The sequence below is a fragment of the Vipera berus genome (genome assembly GCF_964194415.1).
Source record: "Vipera berus genome assembly, chromosome: 7".
Taxonomy (NCBI): Eukaryota; Metazoa; Chordata; class Lepidosauria; order Squamata; family Viperidae; genus Vipera; species Vipera berus.
This window is the reverse complement of record NC_138209.1, coordinates 14,097,781-14,119,508: the sequence shown is the minus strand read 5'-3', so window position 1 is coordinate 14,119,508 and position 21,728 is coordinate 14,097,781. Positions and strand designations below refer to the sequence as shown.

Below are 21,728 nucleotides of genomic sequence, written 5' to 3'. Positions count from 1 at the left end.
TTGAGAGTCATCTGGCCCAGTTTGCTGACACAAGAAGCTTGCATCTCCAGCTTTCCTCCCTGATGTCCAATGAACCCATGAAGCATCTCCAATGAGCAAGTTAAATGTATTTGAATAAATGTGGCACAAATTAAGTTTAAATTTAATCAAATTTACTATTTTCTCCACTGCCATATTTGCTTGCGCCAAAATATATCTTTTCTTTCAAGGTCCAAGTGAATCTTGATTCCTTTCCCTCCCATCGCATTAAAGATGGCTCTGATCCAGTATAATATCTGGACATGTTTTGTTTACTTGTTTATACCTGTACAAAGGACAAGTCCTACACTTAACAGCCTAGCCCTATATTATCAGCTGCCATCAGATCCAGCAACTCTGCTCTTTCTCCCTTTCTTGTCAACAGGACATGATGTGTCATATTGTCATATCCTGTGTTTCTGTTCTTCACCCCTAGTCACCAGGTCAAAGTAGGGAAAGACATATGCATGAGATTTTTCATAATTTTACAATGTAAGGAAAAGTTGAGAAGGTTAATGCTTAGCTGACAGAAGTTCTCTGTTCTCTGTACTTCTGCATAAAGGTGCAGCTTAATTTCTGAATAACATGGATAGGGCTGTAACTCAACAATAAAGCATGTCCTTTGTTTCTGAAATGTTTTTGGTTTAAATCCTGGTTGTGCATCTCGCTGGAAAATCTGAGTCAAATCATTGGTTTATTTACTAACAGTGCTTCTCTAGACCAGGTTTTTGCACCACTTGTAATATATGGTGAGATACCTAGGACTGAACCAAGAGCACAAAAAAGTTGTCCGATTTGAACCGAAGTTTTGAACCTTTTTAGGGACGCGGTGGCTCAGTGGGTTAGGACGCTGAGCTTGTAGATCGGAAGGTCGGCAGTTTGGCGGGTCGAATCCCGAGTACCGCGTAACAGAGTGAGCGCCTGTTACTCGTCCCAGCTTCTGCCAACCTAGCAGTTCGAAAGCACGTAAAAATGCAAGTAGAAAAATAGGGACCACTACGGTGGGAAGGTAACAGCGTTCCGTGCGCCTTTGGCGTCTAGTCATGCCGGCCACATGACCACGGAGACGTCCTCGGACAAGCGCTGGCTCTTCGGCTTTGAAACGGAGATGAGCACCGGCCCCTAGAGTCGGAAACGACTAGCACGCATGTGCGGGGGAAACTTTACCTTTACCTTTTTTTTTTTGAACCTTTGTCCCCCTCGAAAAGCTAGCTCAAATCTACTCTTATATGAGGCTGGTAAAGATTCATGACATTTCAGCAGATTTGTGCTTGTTAGTCCTCTTGAGAGTCAAACGTTCTCAGCCAAGATTTTGTGATTGTGTGGCTTTTTTATTTAAAAAGGTGAGGTGTTATGGGAATCTCTTCAGCTCTGACAGCGTTCTGGGATTCTTGGATGTTGCAGTGCCTATGAGTAAATTATTGAGATCACTTCAACCTCAGGTTACAGACTATGAAAATGAAAATGTGTGGGTTTTATTTCTAATGTAAATATCTGTGTTGAGATACCACAGGAGAAGAAAGAGCCAAATAGACTGTTCTATGTTCTTTTCCCAATTGGCACAGTTTGGAATATTTAAATGTGTTTCCAGAAAAGCCTAGAGAAATCGAGTTTGCTAATCCACCTGCTAGGAAAAGAACAAATAGCTTTAATACCTGAATCCTGAATCAATACTCGTGCATTCCTGAGGGCTAGGGGTAGATCTTTTTTAAAACCCAGCTGCTTTTTTTTCAAGATCAGTTTTGACTTTTTTTAAAAAAAAATCTGACACACAGAAATATTTGGGGGAAATCAGACTCGGGCAAATGTGCTTTTGTTGTTTATGTTTTTATTTTTTATTTATTTAAGAAAAATTATATGGCTGCCAAGTCTCTCTCAATGACTTAGGGCAGGGGTAGGCAACCTCGGCTCTTTTATGACTCATGGACTTCAACTCCCAGAATTCCTGAGCCACCTCGGCTGGCTCAGGAATTCTGGGAGTTGAAGTCCATGAGTCATAAAAGAGCCGAGGTTGCCTACCCCTGACTTAGGGCAACTTAGAAATAGAAAAACCCAATATAAAAACAATAAAAAGCAATAACCTTCCATTTCCCTGATCAACAATCAGATGAGGCAATTGATGGGCTCCATCCCACTTTGGGGTCCCAGACCCGTTGGCAAAGCCAAGCCTTCAGGGTCCTGTGAAAGATGTCAAAACGGGGGTCATTGTTATCCCTATTCCAGGAGTCTTCAAACTTGGCCCTTTTATGACTTGTGGACTTCAACTCCCAGAATTCCTCAGCCAGGCACCCTGTCATAAAAGGGCCAAGTTTGAAGACCCCTGCCCTATTTTAAATAAAGGCAGAATTGTTCCTTGAACAGGGGCCTGGACTAGAAGACCTTCAAGGTCCCGTCGTGCTCTATTCTAAGTACCATGCTGTTTTAAATCAGTGCAGAAAAACAGAGAAGGCAAGGAATGACTAAAAAAAGATGACTAAATAAAAGTCATCGAATGTAGTTTAAGGTGCAACGCAGCAGTCATAAATCTCCGTGTAAATAAAAGCAGTAGCTACCTATTGGAATTGCTTGTTGAAATCGGGGGGATTCAGACATTCCTCCTGAAATAAGGGTAATACTCCAGACTCTAAAACGTTAGCAATTATACTTTCTGAACTTAAAGAACATTATTTAAAGGAAAATCTGTTCCAGGCGTTCTGATTTAATTGCCACCCTACTTTTTCCGTGGTTTAGTTCAAGTGTGCAATGAACTCCTGACCTACTTATATGCAGATGACTAATAATTTTCTTTGGATAGGTTCATAAGGGAGGGAGGCACCTGTCAATTTTTGCAATCTTCTTTTCATTGATTTGGAAGGTTGCAACTCTGTGATTCTCTAGTCATAAAATATAGGCAGTGGGTGGGGATGGTTGATCTGAAAGGCCTTGCAAGGCTGTATGTTTTTGAATCAAAGCTAGTTTAGAAGCATAAATTTCTGCCGCGTATGAAGGCCAATATACGCCTCCCAGAATAACGTTGCAGGATCCAATCTGGATTCGTCACCAGGAACAGAGGTTTAGTTTTTCAAGCTTTCGAACTCGTGCTGATGCTCACCCTCAAGGAACCTCTCTTTATGTGTGTTGCATTGGACCATTCGTGCTCCAGCATGAGTCTGGAAGCTCATGGTGACTGACCCAGATTAGATCTTACAGATTTCTCCATTCAAAATTTGACATTAGTAAACCTCAACTTGGCAACCAGTTAAAACAGTATGTTTTTCTTTACTTTGCAGGTTCGTTTAGTTTCATTTTAATCACGGGAAGTTTAGAAGAGGCAATAGCTGGGAAGCTACGGTATGGGCTTCATTAGGGCATTGTTGACTTTCTGATTCAATTAAATCTAGTGTTCTCTATACATTAAACTATATAGTGGCCCTGCCCATATATCTTTACAAATGTTTTCTCAAGCATTTCCATGCCAAAATAATTACTTAACTGAGATAATGCATTTCCTTTCCCCCCCCCCCCCCCCCCATTTTTAAAGCCATTTTAAATAAAAATTTGAGATTGGGTTTCTCTCATTTGTATTGTAAGATTCTTACTTGGTAAACAAAGATGACATTTGCCATAATCCCTCTCAGAGGTTTAGATATGAAATTACAATTGTTACTAGTTATAAACTAACAAATACTGACTTTCATTTGTAATTTCACATAGTGGTATATATACCAAGTTACAGTTATGGCCAATTAATTCGTTCACTTCTTAATCAAATCTCATGGAATTGGCAAAGGTGTTTGGATAAGTGCAGAAATGTAAGCATACTGCAAAGTTTCTAATAAGAGGCTATTCCTCTTATTACAGTTATTACTTTGATGCGTTGGAAACCTAAATGAAACCTGAGCTTCCAGTTAGTTCAGACAAAATGGAAAATTATGCAATTTCTCTCTTCATTGTTCTGTAGACATAGGAAATGTGAAACTTTATTGTATGGTAAAAAAATAAATTGTAATTTGCAGTAAATAGGCAAATACAATCAGGATCAGATTATTATTTCCAATCTTCAGTTTTAACAGGAGCATCTAGTGGGGTGAGGGACGGGGTTAAAAAAAAGATCTATCTTATATGCCAATCATATAAGGCTCAGCCAATCTCACCGCACACATGTTGTACTTTGATAATAAAGGTTCATTCATTCATTGCCTGTAGGTGACTGTAGGCAATTTACAAACATTTAAACAACAATATGAAACATTCAAAATTTTAAAAATAAATAGAAATATTAAAATTGACAAAGATGGAGAAGGTAGCCAGATAGACAGTTGGAGGAAGTTGAATCTTGTCTTAATCTGTTAACCAACCATCTCCAGAATGACACACTCCCATTGGGGTGCCAGGCTAGTTGGGGGTGAGGAACTTCAATTATAAAATGATGATCACCCACTTGACTTGTTGACCAGAAACTCCTAGTTAATCTATAACTGATTTCAATAAATCATACTTCCCTTCTGGTCAGATATTATAGAAAGAAAAAAGAAATAGGTGAATGCCAGACCATAGATTAGAACAGACATGTCAAACTTGCAATGTGACCTCACACAATGTATCGGAACTTTTTCCCCATTGCTAGCAATGGGGTGGGCGCAGTTTCGTTGTGACGCATCCGGCTTGCGGGCCAGCACTTTGACACCCCTGGATTAGAATGACAAATTAACAATAGCCTGATTCACACATAACACCAAGCATTACATTAAACCAAAAGCAAACAAATCATATTTTCCCTTGGTCTTTTGACCCAGAGTTATGATTTTGCACAATATTGGAATCTGGCCTCTGGGATTCCATAAAAAGAGTATTAAAAGGAGTAGAGAGAATAATTGTTTAATGTCCAAATCTTAGCATTCATGTGAAAGAATAAACTAGAAAAAATGAGTTCCCCTTAAAGATTTCTGTGATATTTAATACACTATCATTTCTAGATCTCACGGTTTTATAATGGATAGATGACTTGGGAAGAAGCTGCAGATAAGCTTTCAGTGCTTGATCTGTTTTTGATTAGATGGAAAATTCCTTCCTTTCATTCTTTTTTTGATAAAACCTGATGACTGGCTCGTTCTGGATACACCGAAGCTTGTGCAATAAAGAAAAGTAAATGTTCAAGTTCTATCTTAAAATATTGCCATGTAGAGCAAATTCCAAGATTGGAGAGATAAAGGTTTGCTTAGTATAACAAATTTGGCAATAAAGGCGCTTACATTTTAAGAACGTACATGCTTTAATGGATATCTGGGAAAAAGACAAGAAAGCAAACTTGCCCATCTTGATTTCTTATTATCGTAGAAGATGATACTTGTTAGTTTAATAAAGTGACCTTTCATCTCCGGTGTTAATCTATGTTGATATAATTTTGAGTGATAACTTCAGTGGTTGCAGATGGGTAGGAAGGTCTGTCTTTCAGGGCCAGAGAATTATTTTATAAACCAGACTTTATTGATATTTGGCGAAAATATAAATCATTAGCAGGGCCTTCCTTGTCATCAGCAGTACAAATCAGTATAAATTAAAATGTGCTTTTTTGGCAGTTGTTAATTACATTCAAAGTACATACTGTTGTAAAAAAAAACTAGCAAGAAAGAAAAATATAGGACATATATTCACAGATACACACACAGCCATATGAATACAGATATATTCTGTAAATCGAGGACTACCTGAACATTAGGAGCTTAAACAAAATGAAAATGTGAACACTTTCTAAGCTTCATAGAGCTTTTTCAAATTCAAGAGAGAGGCATCTAGGCCACAGGTCTGCAACCCGCGGCTCCGGAGCCGCATGCGGCTCTTTCAGCCGTCTCCTGCGGCTCCCAGTCCTCTGCAATGTGCAGTCCAAAAAAAAAAAGTGGGACTAAAAAAGTTCAACCAATCAATTCAAATATGCAGGGTAGGTGCATATCTCGCCTTGGCTCCACTCTTCAGTCAAACCCTGTTCTGCGCATGCGCGCATGTATGCACATGCACGCACATTTTTTGCGACTCCGAGTTTTTCCTTTTGTGAGGGAACCGGTTCCGAGTGGCTCTTTTACTGTTTCAGGTTGCTGACCCCTGATCTAGGCTGTTGGTTCTAGTGGAGAAAACCCACTTTCTTTTCCTCCTTTAAAACATGGGGATCTTAATTTTTCTAGGAATGCATGTAGACCAGGGCTCTTAAAACTTTGCCCATTTATGACTTGTGGACTTCAACTCCCAGAATTCCTCAGCCAGCGTGCCTGTCTGAGGAATTCTGGGAGTAGAAAGTCCACAAGTCATAAAAGGGCCAAGTTTGAAGACCCCCGATGTAGACCTACAAGACCTCACCAGCAGATTTTAAATTGAGGATGCCTGCAGCAGCTCTCTCAAGCAAGCGTAGCAATTGCTAAGATTCTGTGCTCGTGCAGAAATAATAGTTGACTCACTGGATTTTCCAAGTCTTCTGAGGCATAATATGGTTGGAGATCAGTTGAATGATTTATCTGTACCAGGATGTGTGTCTTGTGGCAGGAATATTTTGTTTAGTGGTATATGTGACTCTATTGTCAGGAATTATTTATTAAGCAATTGTTGGACAAACCATAGCTAACCAAAACTCCCTAACTTAGACTTAAGAAGGAAATGATTTGCTGAAAGGGATAGCTGAAAGCAAGCTTTTACACATTTCCCATATTTATCTAATTGCAAATATAAGTAAACCTTGACTTATGACCCAAAATTGAGCTCAAAATTTCTGTTGCCCAGCGAGACATTTGTTAAGTGAATTTTGCCCCATTTTACAACCTTTTTTGCCACAGTTAAGCGAATCATTGCAGTTGTTAAGTTAGTAACATGGCTGTTAAATGAATCTGGCTTCCCCATTGACTTTGCGTGTCAGGAGGTCACAAAAGCTGATCACGTAACCACAGGACACTGCAACCGTTATAAATATGAGTCAGTTGCCAACCATCTGAATTTTGATCACCTAGCCATGGTGATGCTGCAACGGTTGTTAATGTGAAATACAGTCATAAGTCAGTTTTTTTCAATGCTGTTGTAACTTTGAACAGTCACTAAATGAACTATTGTTAGTCCAGGATTACCTGTACAAGGTTGGTGGTTTTTCCTCCCATGTTTTTGGCAAACAAAGAATCTAAACATACACTATAAATCTCTTGCTCAAATGTTGAAATCATTTCACAAAGGACAATAGAGTGACTTTAGTGTAGTAGTTAAGGTGCTGGCTAGAAACCAGGAGACTGAATTCTAGTTCCCCATAGGCATGAAAGCAAATTGGGTGACTTTGGGCCAGTCACTCTCTCAGCCCAACCCACCTCACAAGATTGTTGTGGGGAAAATGGGAGGAAAGAGTACAGCGTTAGCCTTGAAGTTCCTTATGAAGTATTAAAAGGGGCATAAAAATTAATAAATATGTAAGAGTTATTTGGCCCACTGTGTCTGGTTTTGAGTATATGTGTGTGTTCAAGAAATTTAAAACTCTGAATGTGATTTTTAAAATATTTATTATTAGATTTTGAGCTTGTGTTTTATTTACTCCGTTTGCCATCCTCTGAAAAACCCAGAAACAAATCACAGTATTTCCACAGAAAGTTAACGTGGCAAAGGAAACGAGAGGAGGGAAATCGTCAGTAATCAAAAGGCATAAAATCAACCGGTAATTGAGTGGTTTACTGTACTACGGGCGTGTAGCCGGATTGTATCCTCATGAATTACATTATTTATTTTTATTTTTATTTTAAAATGCCTTCGTCCAGTTCGACAGACCCTCTGCTAGTTTTGGTTGCTAGGGGAGCAAAGTTCAAAATGTGGCTTTTGGAGCAGGAACGTCGCACCTCGCCTCTCGGTGAGCGCCGCTCGATACCTCAGCGCGAAGGCGGCGAGAGGACGCGGCTGTATGTGTGGTGCGTGTCCTGATCACGTCCGCTTCCTCCGGCCTCCCGCTCCTCCCCGCCGGGGAATGAGAGCAACGTGCTTGACGTGATGTCAGTTGGCTTGTGGCAAAGTCCCGCGGCACGGGAAACCTCCTCTGTGGATGGGAGACGCGTCGGATGCTCTCCTCCTTCGGCCCCAAACGGCTAACTCAGGGGTCGGCAACCTCGGCTCTTTTATGACTCGTGGACTTCAACTCCCAGAATTCCTGAGCCAGCTATGCTGGCTCAGGAATTCTGGGAGTTGAAGTCCACGAGTCATAAAAGAGCCGAGGTTGCCGACCCCTGGGCTAACCTAAAACTTTGGAACCGAGCAGGCCGAGGTGTGGGCGAGCGGGAGGGGGGGGGGGGACGGGAGACACTTCCACTTTCTGTCCTCTTTCCCGTCTCACTTCGCTCAACCATCTCCACGCGCCTCAGGTTCTCAAAGCAGTGGACGTCGTGCCCTCTTCCCCTGGCATGGCTGCGTCCTCCTGGAGGTGCGGGGGGGTGGGTGGGCAAGCGGGGGGGGGGTTTGGATTACAGTTACCATAATCCGCTGCCCAGCAGGACACGAGCTGCCGTGATTTCGGGAGTGGGATCTAGAGTGCTTAATGATTTAGACCCCCGGCGGCGCGCGCGGGCGCACACACACACACGGCTTCCCTTGCTGATGTTGGGGACACACACACACACACACACACACACACACACACACACACACACGGCTTCCCTTGCTGATGTTGGAGACACACACACACGGCTTCCCTTGCTGATATTGGGAACACACACGTCTTCCCTTGCTGATGTTGGGGACACACACACACACACACACGGCTTCCCTTGCTGATGTTGGGGACACACACACACACACACGGCTTCCCTTGCTGATGTTGGGGACACACACACACACGGCTTCCCTTGCTGATGTTGGGGACACACACACACACACACACGGCTTCCCTTGCTGATGTTGGGGACACACACACACACACACACACACGGCTTCCCTTGCTGATGTTGGGGACACACACACACACACACACACACGGCTTCCCTTGCTGATGTTGGGGACACACACACACACGGCTTCCCTTGCTGATGTTGGGGACACACACACACACACACACACACACACACACACACGGCTTCCCTTGCTGATGTTGGGCCAGTCTATTAAATAGCCCAGGGACACTCTCTCTCTCTCTCTCTCTCTCTCTCTCTCTCTCACACACACACACACACACACACACACACACCTCTCTCTCTCTCTCTCTCTCGGCTTCCCTTGCTGCTGTTGGGCCAGTCTGTTCAACAGCCCAGGGACGGATCTGGGAAGCCCCCCTTTCCCCTCCCCGGCGCCTGCTTGAACTCTCCAAGGAGAGCGCTGCTGCTGCGGCTTCAGCGAAAGGCGCGACGGCATAGCAGCGGGCGCCTGCTTGGGAAGCTACCCCCCCGCCTGTGCCCGGCGAGGGCGCTTTCTGCAGCCCCACGCCTCCAAAAGCGCCTTTGAAGGGCGGAGGGAGGGAGGAACGCTCGCTCCGCCTGCCTCTTCCAGCTCCAGCGCCCCAAGCCATTGGCCGCTTTGGCTGGCGGGTGGGCGGGCGGGCGGGCTGCTTGAAGGAAAAGTTTCAAGTTACTCGGGGAGCGCGAGCGGCTGAACCGGCCGTCCCCGCTTGCGGCTGCTGATTGGCTGCGGGCGGCTGGGGCTGCCGCTGCTGGTTGGTTGGGGTGGTGGTTCCTCGGGAACAAAAGGTCAATGAGGAGCTGAGGAGGGAAGCGCCGTGTCCGCGGCCAGAAAAGGGGAAGCCGTCCGCCGGCTTGGTACCTGGCGCGCACTCCGCGCTCTTGTGCAGGCAGCCGCCTCGGCCAGGCGTTGCGCGCCGGAAACTGGCAGCTGATCGCGCTGCCCGAGCAGGAAGGCGAAGCCAGCTTGCAGGGAAGTGAGAAGCTTGACAGGCGTTTGGCGCCTGCGGGCAAAGGCGGTCGTGCGAGGGGGTGTGGTGGACCAGCCCGGTCCTCTGCAGAGTCGGAAGGGATCAAAAGCTCCAAGCACCCGCGCTCCGGGTTCACCTTTCCGGCATGGCTTTGGAGATCGTCTCTCTGCAAAGGTAAAAAAAAAAAAGGGGGGGGGCTTACTTGGGTTTCTGTCTGTTTGAACAAGTGTGGGTGCCAAGCACCTCGCGCCTGGCTCCCTGCAAAATATCGGTCTGGTTTTGGACCAAAAAATAAGTTTTGTTGGGAGTAAAAAAAAAAAAAAGGAACATCCCGCTTGTATTAAAAAAAATATTCATTGTCTTGATGCCACGTTGATCTTTGGTCATTGATATGTGATGGTTTAATTGTGTACAATATCCTATACCACTTTACGCTAAATGGACTTGGCTCCTAGACACGATCATGTTGGATTGAGGTTGTTGTTACAGATGTTTTGCTTCTCCTGTTGGTATGGATTGTTTATATTTTTTATGTCTCTTTACTGGACTTGTAGAAATACAGGCAGTTGGCTTTTCCTATTAATAAATATAAGTGGTGTTTACAAAATAAAAGAATTAACAGTTGGAAGGGACCTTAGAGGTCTTCTAGTCCAACCCCCTGCTCAGGCAGGCGACCCTATACCATTCCAGACAAGCCTCCAGTGATGGAGCACCTACAAATTCTGGAGGCAAATCGTTTCACTGGTTAATTGTTCTCACAGTCAAGAGAATTCTCCTTAGTTCTAGGCCGCTATAGGTAGAACTAATGTGTGTTTGTACGAACCTAAGTACAGAGTTTCATGTTTGGGGAAGAAAAACAGTTTTTACAAGGAGCAAAGAATGCACATTTTCTCCTTTGGGGTTAGATACAGTTAGATAGAAATAAAGTCTCTTTTAATTAAGCAGTGTTCGGTACACATGTCCAAGGGTGAGGTGCAATTTATTGTGATGTAACATTATACTGCAAGCAGAGCAGGCGGCTAGGAACAAGTATTTGCTCTATGAAATATTACTCTGTTGATCTTTCTTGCCAACTGTTTCTTCTCTAAGTTGCCTTGAGGTTGTTTGTGGTTATTTAACTCAGGACAATAGTTTCTTCTCTTATGTGTAATTGAAATTGAGAGTAAAAGTTTTACCAAATAGAATACAGCATAATAAACTATATAAAAGGATAGTTTAAAAAGATAGCTTACAAAGTTTGTAAACACATTAATAATTGTTTAAAGTGTTGGCTTGGCTGAATTTCCAAGCATACTTATTAGAATATGTTCCTTTGCCTTATTTAAATATGACACATAAAGATTGTAATCTGAAAAAAGAAAGTAATGTAATATTAATATTGCTTCTAACATAATTTTTTGAGCTTTTGAATATTATAGTAAGAAAAAAATATTAAAAATTGCCTGTGTGCCTTTCCTTTAGAGCAATAAGAAAAATTCGGGGATTGACCAACAAACCAGATTCTGCTTTGCAATAATCATATTCTCCAAAAAGCTTCATTTTAACTCTATTAATTACAGGCGCTGGTTGATTGGTTGTTGTTTTTAAATGAACCCTTTGTTTGTGCAAAACATTTCTTTAATTGACAATCCTGACCAATGCAGACACAGTACCTGTTTATCAGCCTTCATTTGAAAACTTATTTCAAAATATATGAAATAAGTTAGTAGCTTTTCTGTGCTGATAAATCTTCATTTACCTCTTTTTTTCTTTTTGGTAGTGAAATGTTTAGCTTAGAGGTCAGTGTGGGAATTCCATGTGTTCAAGAAGCAGTATGTTTCTCTTAAAACAGTCTTAAATTAATGTTTAATTTAATATTAACTACTACTTAACTTCGGCATTTACTATATTTGAGCTGAGGGGACAGTATGGTGCAGAATTATTCAGATTTCTGTTAGAAATCGATTGCTCTCCCAATTTTATCTGAATTCTCAAAAACAATAGATCTGCACGTTTTCAGATAAGGTTGATCTTGTGGGTCTTGCCACCCCCTCCCCATTGGTGGTTCTGGATGTTACAGACCATCCATAGCTGAAGCTTTTTGATCTCTGCACTGGTGGAATCTATGATCTAGTGCAGGGGTCCCCAATTTCCTGGTCCGTGGACCAGTACTGGGCCCCAGCAACCGGTCTGTACAAACAAGCAAAGCCCCATCCACAGGATGCAGGCAGCACACAAAAACACGCCTCCTCTGGTCCCTGGAAAAACCTCTCTCCATGGAACCAGTCCCTGGTGGCCAAAGGGTTGGGGACTTCTGATCTAGTGGCAGGGGTCTCCAAACTTAGCAGCTTTAAAACCTAAGGACATCAACTCCCAGAATTCCTCAATTGAAGCATGGACCACAACTCCCTCAGCATGGCTGGCTGAGGAATTCTGGGAGTTGAAGTCCATACTCTTAAAGTTGCCAAGTTTGGAGATTTCTGATCGAGTGCCAGGATAGAAGTGTTTCAAAACATAGGTGAAAATTCACCTAATGAAAAATCTGTCCCACAGAAAACTAATTTTCAGGGTTCATTTTTCTGATTTAATTTTTCCCTTGGCAGATTCCATTGGAGTTGAGCGGCTAATGAATTTAAATAGATAAGGGAATTCTTTTGTATACAGCAGAAAATTTAATCATCCTGTTTGCAGATTGAAATATTGCCTCCCTGAACTCCTTTATAGCTTATTTTAAGGGAGCTGATGAGGAAAGGGGTAAGTTATTATGACAAGACAGCCCAGAAAGAGTTCAGCATATGGGTTCTGGTTTTTTTTCTTCTTCTGCAGAAAATATTCTCACTCTTATCAAACTTGGCTTGGCCGTATCATCGGTGATCCTTTGAAACTCATGGTGGTAAACATAGCATAATTGCTTTTATAATGGTAAGAGATTACTGGGTATGAAAGGGAATGTTTGTTATCATTATTAGTTAGTTCCAATGGTTAATCATTCATTAATACAATAGAATTGAAATATCATGTATTTATTAGATTTTTATCCTGCCTTTATTACTTTATAAGTAACTCAAGACAGAGAACATACATAACACTCCTTCCTCATCCTTCTGTTTACCCCACAACAACAACAACCCTATGAGACGGGTTGAACTGAGAAAGTAACTGGCCCAAAGTCACCCAGCTGGCTTTGATGGCTAAACCCAAGAGCCTTGGTGGAGCAGTGGGCTGATGCCTCCTTAAGTAACACCAGCTGCCTGCAATTAGTGCAGGTTCGCATCCCACCAGGCTCAAGGTTGACTCAGCCTTCCATCCTTCCGAGGTAGGTAAAATGAGGACCCAGATTGTTGGGGGCAATAAGCTGACTTTGTAATAATGCCGCTTGGGGTGTGTGTGAAAGCCCTAACAAGCAGGCATATACATAGAATGAAGGCTACTGCTAAGCTTGTAAGCCGCCCTGAGTCTTTGGAGAAGGGCGGGATATAAATGTAATTAAAAAAAAATTTAAAATAAATAAAGCGAGACTAGAACTCACTGGTATCGCATCAAACTTGCTCTCCGGTTTATTATTGCCTTGTGTAGGGGAAAAATGAATTTCCTGAAGGAAGTTCCATCCAATGTTTTGGTCTTAACCTCTTATGTCATACTACTGTACAGTCTTCCCCTCCACACCTATACCTTTTAAGACAGGGGTGTCAAACTCAACTTCATTGAGGGCCACATCAACATTGCGGTTGCCCTCGGGGGCCGGGTGGGTATGGCCAGGGTGGGCGCGGCCTACTGGGTGGGCGTGGCTAGAGTGCGTATGGCCTACTGGGTGGACATGGCCAGCTCTACATAGTTCGCATCAAGGGTGCCTATGGGGGCCTGGGCAGGAGTGGGACAGATCTGGGGGTCTCTGGCAGAAGGAGGGTCTCTGGGCCAGGGCCAAGGCAGTGGGGACCGTTCCCTCACTGTTTCCAGGATGGCTTCGGGGGCCACATAAAACCACTTCGCGGGCCAGATCTGGCCCCCGGGCCTTGTGTTTGACATGTCTGTTTTAAGACATATCTAGGTAACCCCGATTTCAAAGTGGGAGGGTTCCAGCCAATTACATATGCCCTTTTCCGTGGATTGTTCAACATTTCAGAGATTTTCTGGCATCCCATCATCCTTAGCCAACATGCAAATCGCCACGCTGTTAGGGTTGGTGGAAGTTGCCATCCGTCTATGGGCAGATGACTCACTGTGTCAGCTGAATTGAGGAAAGAAGTAGGATTCGATAGAGATGTGATTGAAGACGTGATCTGGTATAAGTTGTTAATGGAAAACATCAATGCAAGCTTTATAAGCTGCTGCCTTCTGGATCCCATCATTTGATATTCCCTATCCACAGCAGATCAAAGCTTTCACATGTGCTGGAGGTGGCCTCTGTGGGAGCCCAGAGTGAGTACATTTCTGAAATTTGCCTTACAATTCCCAGATCTTTTCGAGGCACAAAATGCATAAAAATAGTAGCATATGTCCTGGCTTAGCACATTTTAAAAATACTAGCGTGCGCTGTCTCTCTCTTTCTCTCTCATATTCTCACTCATTCTCTCTCTCTCTCATATTCTCTCTCTCTCTCTCTCTCTCTCACACACACACACACACACACACACAAAACACACACACACACAAAGAGAGAGAGAGGGGGGGCAGACTCTCTTTCCCCATGCATGATATGGCTCAAACTATTTGAAGTCATTGTTTGTCACTAAAGGTAAAGGTAAAGGTTCCCCCGCACATGCGTGCTAGTCGTTTCCGACTCTAGGGGCCGGTGCTCATCTCCGTTTCAAAGCCGAAGAGCCAGCGCTTGTCCGAGGACGTCTCCGTGGTCATGTGGCCGGCATGATTGGACGCCAAAGGTGCACGGAACGCTGTTACCTTCCCACCGTAGTGGTCCCTATTTTTCTACTTGCATTTTTACGTGCTTTCGAACTGCTAGGTTGGCAGAAGCTGGGCCAAACCAAAATGTTTATCTGTGGCCCCTAATCATCAAAAGTTTGTTACTTTTTAAATTTTTGTTTCCTTGAAATCATTTGGAGCTGAGTCGTCTGGAGCATCTAACAGCATTCTTCTAGCAACTATTATCAAACCCACAAACATGATGAAACAGTCTACGTGACCAAGTAGTTTTTTTTTATGGCCACCTGCAAATAATTAAGTTGGAGCACAAGATAATCTAAATAGCTTCAGGCCCATTTTACACTGACTGTATTGGTCACAGAGTTGATTTTTTGACTTGTGACCAGTTAAACTGATATGTAATCTCCCATCAGCTCTTTAATGGCCCTTCACTTAGAAAAGTGCTGTATATACAGAGCGCACAGGAAATTGGTCTTTTGGTGTCATTATAGTTGCTTGTTTTTAACCTGGATTGCAGTTTGGTTATTTATACCTGTTTCTTCCTGATAAGCGCAGTAACAAGTACTTTGAACTTCACTTTTTTATTATTATTATATAATAGTTCCTAAAATATTTTTAAAAGAAGATAAAACTCCTGCACATTAATATAAAAAAGAAAAGAGAAAAAGAAATGAAAGAGAGCAAAAATGCAAGAAAAGTAAGTTAAAAAATAGGGGGGAAAATGCAAAGTAGTGGCTTCTGATATTCTTCATGAGAGTTATAAATACAATTACATTTTAGCCTATCTCTCTCTCTAAAGTTACATCATTATTTATTTATTCAATTTTTATAGCCACCCATCTCAGCCAAGTAACTCTGACCACCTTACAATTCTAATCTATTCATTCTAATACTCTTCTTTCTATAACCTTGGAAGGAGGAGGGTTGGGCTAACTGGATTTGAAATTGTATTTCACTGCTTGCTGTTGGTTTTGGATAATACCATAGATGTCACTGAGAAATAAGAGACTTTTAGAGCTAACCTGAGGTTTGGATGGCATGGAAATTTATGGCACGATAAAGATAAAATGGTGTGAATTTCAAATATCATTTTATTAGATGCCCCACATTGAGAATATAACCAGGGTGCAATGGTTTGGTGGTTAAAGACACCAAACTTGTCAACTGGAAAGCTGACAACCCAGGTTCAAAACCCAAGTGCTTTTTAACAAAAAAAAAACAGTGTTAAGTAATAAAGTAAACTTACCATTTGCAAAGCATTTTTCCCCATAGGACAATGCTAATCAGTGTGAAAAGCGTTTGCTCACCTATCTACAATGCAATTATTTTTTTCCTGATTCTCAGATTTTGAAAAATCTGAGACTGCCATTCAGAATAAAATTTTACTATCTTTAGTGAAAACTGAACATCTTGCATAAAATTACTACTTCATATACTAAATCTAATCCAAAATCTGTAACAAATAGTTAAGGTAAGGCATTTGTCATGCAGTGACCAGCTAGAGATGGGACGATAGCTTTGTGGCACATGCTACAATTCTGTGACTATCACTCTCGAGGTAAGTTACATAGAATTGAGTGAAATACACTCTTAAGGCATGTAAAGTTATGTACATTAATTGCACAGCCTAGTCCATGGATAGGCAACCTCGGCTCTTTTATGACTCATGGACTTCAACTCCCAGAATTCCTCAGGAATTCTGGGAGTTGAAGTCCATGAGTCATAAAAGAGCCGAGGTTGCCTACCCCTGGCCTAGTCCATTGAGCAAAATTGTCCTTTCCAGAAAGACGAGAAAATCTTTAGAGCTGTTTTTTTTACATAGTTTTAGAAACAGCTCACTGGGTCAATTTAGAGTGAATAAAAAATTATTTGCAGCTGACCAAGAAGTAACCCAAGGAGAGGGAAATGATGGCTCAGCTGTTAAAGATGCTGAGCTTGTCAGCTGGAAAGCTGACATCCTGGATTCGACCCCGCATGACAGGATGAGTTCCCCTTACTCGCCCCAGCTCCTGCCAACCTAGCAGTTCAAAAGCTTGCAAATGCAAGTAGATAAATAGGTACCACTTTGGTGGGAAGGTAACAGCATTCTGTGTACCTTGGCCTATAGTCATGCTGGCTACATGACCACAGTAGCGTCTTCAGATTCCCAGCTCCCTTGGCTAAGAAAACAGAGATGAGCACCGGCCCCCAAGAGTCAGACATGATTGGTGAAGGGAAACCTTTACCTTAAGAACTAACCATTACTACTATCCCAATAGGAATTGTTATCAGGTCATTTTTCAGACCTACTTCTTGTTGAAAATAGTTTGAATGCATATTGTCAGGAAGCTAGAGTGGGGTTGTTTTCTTTCATTTTTTGTCAATGCTGGCTTTCTTGCTGAAGTACTATAACCATAGGCCGTTGATACTCAGCCACGTTTTTAGAAATAGTTTTGTGGTAGCTATTTGTGGCTTGCTTAGCAACCTCACTCATACTCTCTTATGCAACCTAAGGCTTGGTCTGTATTGACGTGCCACTGTTGAATTCAAAAGAAGGGTGCAGCTTGGCTAAAAGACAGCATCAGTCATTCCTTCCTCTGACCCATTTTTCTTTTTATTTTTTTGCCTTACCCATCCAGGGAGACTTGCCAAACTGCAAATAACAAACCAATGTTTCTTTTCCCAATTGTCTACTACTCCTTTTGATTGTAATTCTTTAAGAAATGAAGCAATAGAAGCCGAATAGCAGGACCCAGGTCTCCAGGAAAGCAACAGAAGCTGAACAACACTCTCCACCTAAACATCTTAGGAGCATGATCTTGTGATAAAAAGGAGTTGATTTCAGGTCTCCTGTAAATAAAGCATTTATCTTAATTAGAATGCTTTTTATGGCCTTTTAGATAACTTGAAGTCTAGTTATCCAGTAACTAATGGTTAAACCGCATGACCTTCTAGTTTCAGTATTATCTTTGGAACAGGATTAGCAGATACAAGTAAATGTGCAAGTGTAAGTTTTGGGGAGAAAGTTGTAAACGTGGTCTTGTGGCATTTTTGTACCCAAAGTAAGGCTTGTAGACATATGTTTGTCTGCAAACTTTGGATTGTATTTCTGATATTAAGAACTAAAGTCCAGGTTTCCGCTGTTGTTGCTTACCAATTGTCCACCAATTCCCTGAACAGACTTGGATGATGGAGGCAAGCTCAACTCATGATGACATTTTTTGCTTTCAAAATGCATGTGATCGTCCATCTGATATGCACACAATGGGCAGCTAACAACAATCAGCAAAAAGGATATAACTCACAATAAACTGAACAGAAAACAAAATTAAAATCAATAACCAGGGAAAATTGCCCACAAGGGACCTTTGTGTTGATCCTAGGGTGCACCGTGATTTTCTGAGTTGCTCTGGAGAATGAAGCATCAGAAACAATTTTTAGAATGCTGTTAAAAGCATGTTGACTGAGGAATTGTGGGAGTTGAAGTCCACACATCTTAAAGCTTAAAGCTTGAGAAACACTGATCTAAAACATTTGGTGCATCCTTGAGTTACAATAATAAAAGTTACAATAATACAGTGCAAGTCTTTTTTTTTCTAGATTGAAAAACGGGTGTGGGAAGAACTTATATAATTACCTGTTTGCAAAAGGGGTTTTACAAAAACGCTTGCCAAGGTATCCAAGTGATAAGGAGGAAATAAGATCAACAAAACAAAGTTTGCCTTCAGGTTAAGCTAAAATCAACATGCAGTTCAAGCCTACAGAGAAAAACAGCATAGAACATGACATCTTAAAAGACCTAAGGAACTAGTTTGTATGCGTTTTGGTGCACAAATGTTTAGAAATGGCTTACATGTGCAATAATATGGATGATCTGTGCTACTTCAGCTTGCTAGGAGGTGATCTAAGTTTTAAATGTTTTGTCTTAAGAATTGATGCAAATAAGGAAGCGGGACATCTGGTAGGCAACTAATTGCACAAAACCTCTGCTCATCTGGGGAAAAGCAAAAATGGTACAGGTAGTCCTCAACATACCACAACTGAGCCCCAAATTTCTGTTATTAAGTGAGACATTTGTTAAGTGAATTTTTTTATTTTATTTTTTTATTTTATTTTAATCCCATTTATATCCCGCCCTTCTCCGAAGACTCAGGGCAGCTTACAATCTAAGCACAAATCAAATGTGCTTAGCAATTTTGCCCCTTTCTTGCCTCAGTTGTTAAATGAATCACTGCAGTTGATTAATAACCTGATTGTTAAGTGAAGCTGGCTTCGCCATTGACTTTGGTTGTCAGAAGGTTGCAAAAGGGGATCACATGACCTTCAGACACAGCAACGGTCATAAATATGAGACAGTTGAGAAGCATCTAAATTTTGATCATGTGATCATGGGGATGCTGCAAAAGTCGTGTGAAAAACAGTCATACTTCACTTTTCCCGGTGTCATTGTAACTGAATGGTCACTAAATGAACTGTTGTAAGTCAAGGACTACCTGTAGTTCTTCCATCTGCTATCTGATGTGCCCGCTCTTCCTGTAGAAATTTGGACAATTCATGGCTGTTTGGCATTAGTGTTTTTATTTTATTTTTTTCCTCTGTGTTCCTGGAAATCTGTTTTATCTAGGGTATTTTAATCTAAGGTCAAAGTAGAAATAATTAAATATAGCACAGCAACCAAAAACAGTTGCTTTTCAGTACCCAAATATTTGATCAGGATGTCATGGTCCATAAACTCTTTTTAAACTTCTGGAAACTGTACAAATATGTGTATCTGGTAGCAGATCCCTTTTTAAACTTTGGCCTCGGTGAGGAGGCTTTGAACTTTCTGCCCTCAGAAGACTTATGTAGACTGTACAGATTATTCACCCTTATAGTTAAGTCAATATTTAACTGTTCCAGAAGCTCGCAACCTTAGAATTTCTTAGAAGAAATCATTAGAAATTACTTTGCATTAGGGTAACAGAATGTCAGCCTGAGAGGTGAAATGTTCTAAACCTTAACAAGTGCTGGAAGCATCCCCTTAACTTGAAGTCCGGTATAAGTAGGATTTGGATCCTTGTAGCAGTAATGACAGGGGATGTGATGGTTCAGTGGTTAAACACACTGAGCTTGCCAGATGGAAAGCTGACAGCCTGGGTTCAATACCCGCGCGCAGTTTGAAAGCATGCAAACGCAAGTAGATAAATAGGTACCATTTCGGTAGGAAGGTAACAATGTTCTGTGCACCTCGGCGCATAGTCATGCTGGCCACATGATCGTGGAAATGTCTTTGGACAATGCTGGCTCTCTCTCGGCTAAGAAACAGAGATGAGCATTGCCTCTAGAATTGGATACGACTGGATAGGGGAAATCTTTATGTTTAGCAGTAATGACAAAGCTGACTCATGAACAGTGCCATGTGGCTTGAAAAGATTTTTCACCACATAGTGGATAGTACACTTGGGTCACTGAGACCAATCTTTCTGTGAACTTTTTTCCCCCCAGATTCAGAACCTGCAGCTATCAAAAAATATTCTTGAAACACCTCCTATCTCTTTTCTGCTGCTGCCCATATGCTGAGAACTCATAAGTCTGTGGACAGCTGCTTTAAGGTGTTCCTTAAAACTCACTTTTTTGTAGCAGGTGTTAAGGATCATTTTCGCAGTTCTGTCAGAAAAGTCAGTCAGCTTGTTAACAAGCCATTTATATAGCCGGAATCTCGCTGATTTCAATAGGTTTTTGAGAATTGATGGTGTGGGCATTGATAAGGTGTCCTTGTGGCTAATCATTGAGTGTTGAACAAACCAGCAAACCTCATATCCATCAGATGCCAGAGAAGTCCCCAACCATTGAAACAGCCCATCATAAAATGTCTGTATTTCTTTTTTACCACTAGCAGATTGATTTAGGAGGTAGAGATGGAAACATGAAACAGAGCAGCATTCTTTAGAAGTGATTTTAGTTACTGAGGCAGAAATAAAAGAAAAATCGTACCTGAATGCAGTCAGCAGCTAAATAATAGCATTTTAAGCTCAGTGGGTTTCTTTATGTGGTAGCATTTGTAATTTTCCTTGCAATGGAATTGCAATTTTTAAGAGATAGATTGATGAAAGAAAGTTACCCACCTAGTATAAAATACAACGACCCAGAATTGGAATAAACCATAACACGCGGTATTTCTGTAATCATAAACAAATATAATCATAAAACCCAAAGTTAAAGTTTTCTTTCAGTTTCAACCTAAAAATTCAAAACTGGTTTCTAAGTAGAAACAAAGTTGGACAAAAGTCTTTTCTTTAATCAAAGCAGTCACTTTTGTTATCTGTGCCAGCTCCATTAATTTCAGCATCCATTCTTCCATTGCAGGTATTTGTGTTTCCACCTTAAAGAACACAATTCAGTGTTTAATTTGCTCCTCTCTCTTAACAAGCTGTTGCCTTTAATATCACAGATCAGCATATGGACTTCTTTGGGCTCTCATCCTTTCTTCTGATCTGGTTGGTGGTGTGCCAATTAGCTTGCAAAAAAAAAAGAAATAGAAATGAACATGCTATGACAAAGATATTTTATTTTGTTTTTAGTTCCCAAGAGGATGAAAGGCCTTTATCACCATTCTATCTGAGGTATTTATATCTTTTTAAAATTTATATTCTGTTTTGGCGGGGGGGGGGGGGGGTTGATTCGTAAGAAAAAGCTACAGAGGACAATTACTAGCCGTTTGCTAAGGTTTTGCCCAGAAACATTTCCTTCCTAGACAATGACTTAAGAGAATTTATAAATCTACAACAGATAGATATGCATATACAACGTGCAAACTGCATGTACCCTGCAATAAGCTGTGGTTTCTTCGTAGTGGTTTATTGATTGGACCACAGTGGGCAAGGTTGAGGCTGATGGTTGTTATTGCTAAACTCGTAGGACTGTGTAATGATATCTCAGTTTAAATTGGCTTCATTCCCTTCTTAGAGTTTAAGAATAGAAACCTGTGGCTTTGGGCTAGCCCAGGGGTCGGCAACCTTGATTCTTTTATGACTCGTGGACTTCA

General features: G+C 41.6%; 1 protein-coding gene across 2 annotated transcripts in view; it reads left to right on the top strand.

Moving 5' to 3' along the window:
- The window catches only part of FAM13A (family with sequence similarity 13 member A), a gene marked incomplete at its 5' end in the record, with an annotated part of 152,956 nt that overhangs the window by 68,144 nt on the left and 63,084 nt on the right, over positions 1-21,728 (top strand). For both annotated transcript variants that reach the window (XM_081332705.1, XM_081332704.1), the window contains one exon: positions 21,265-21,306. In XM_081332705.1, the coding sequence (XP_081188831.1) occupies positions 21,265-21,306 (42 nt within the window). The remainder of the gene's footprint in view (positions 1-21,264; positions 21,307-21,728) is intronic.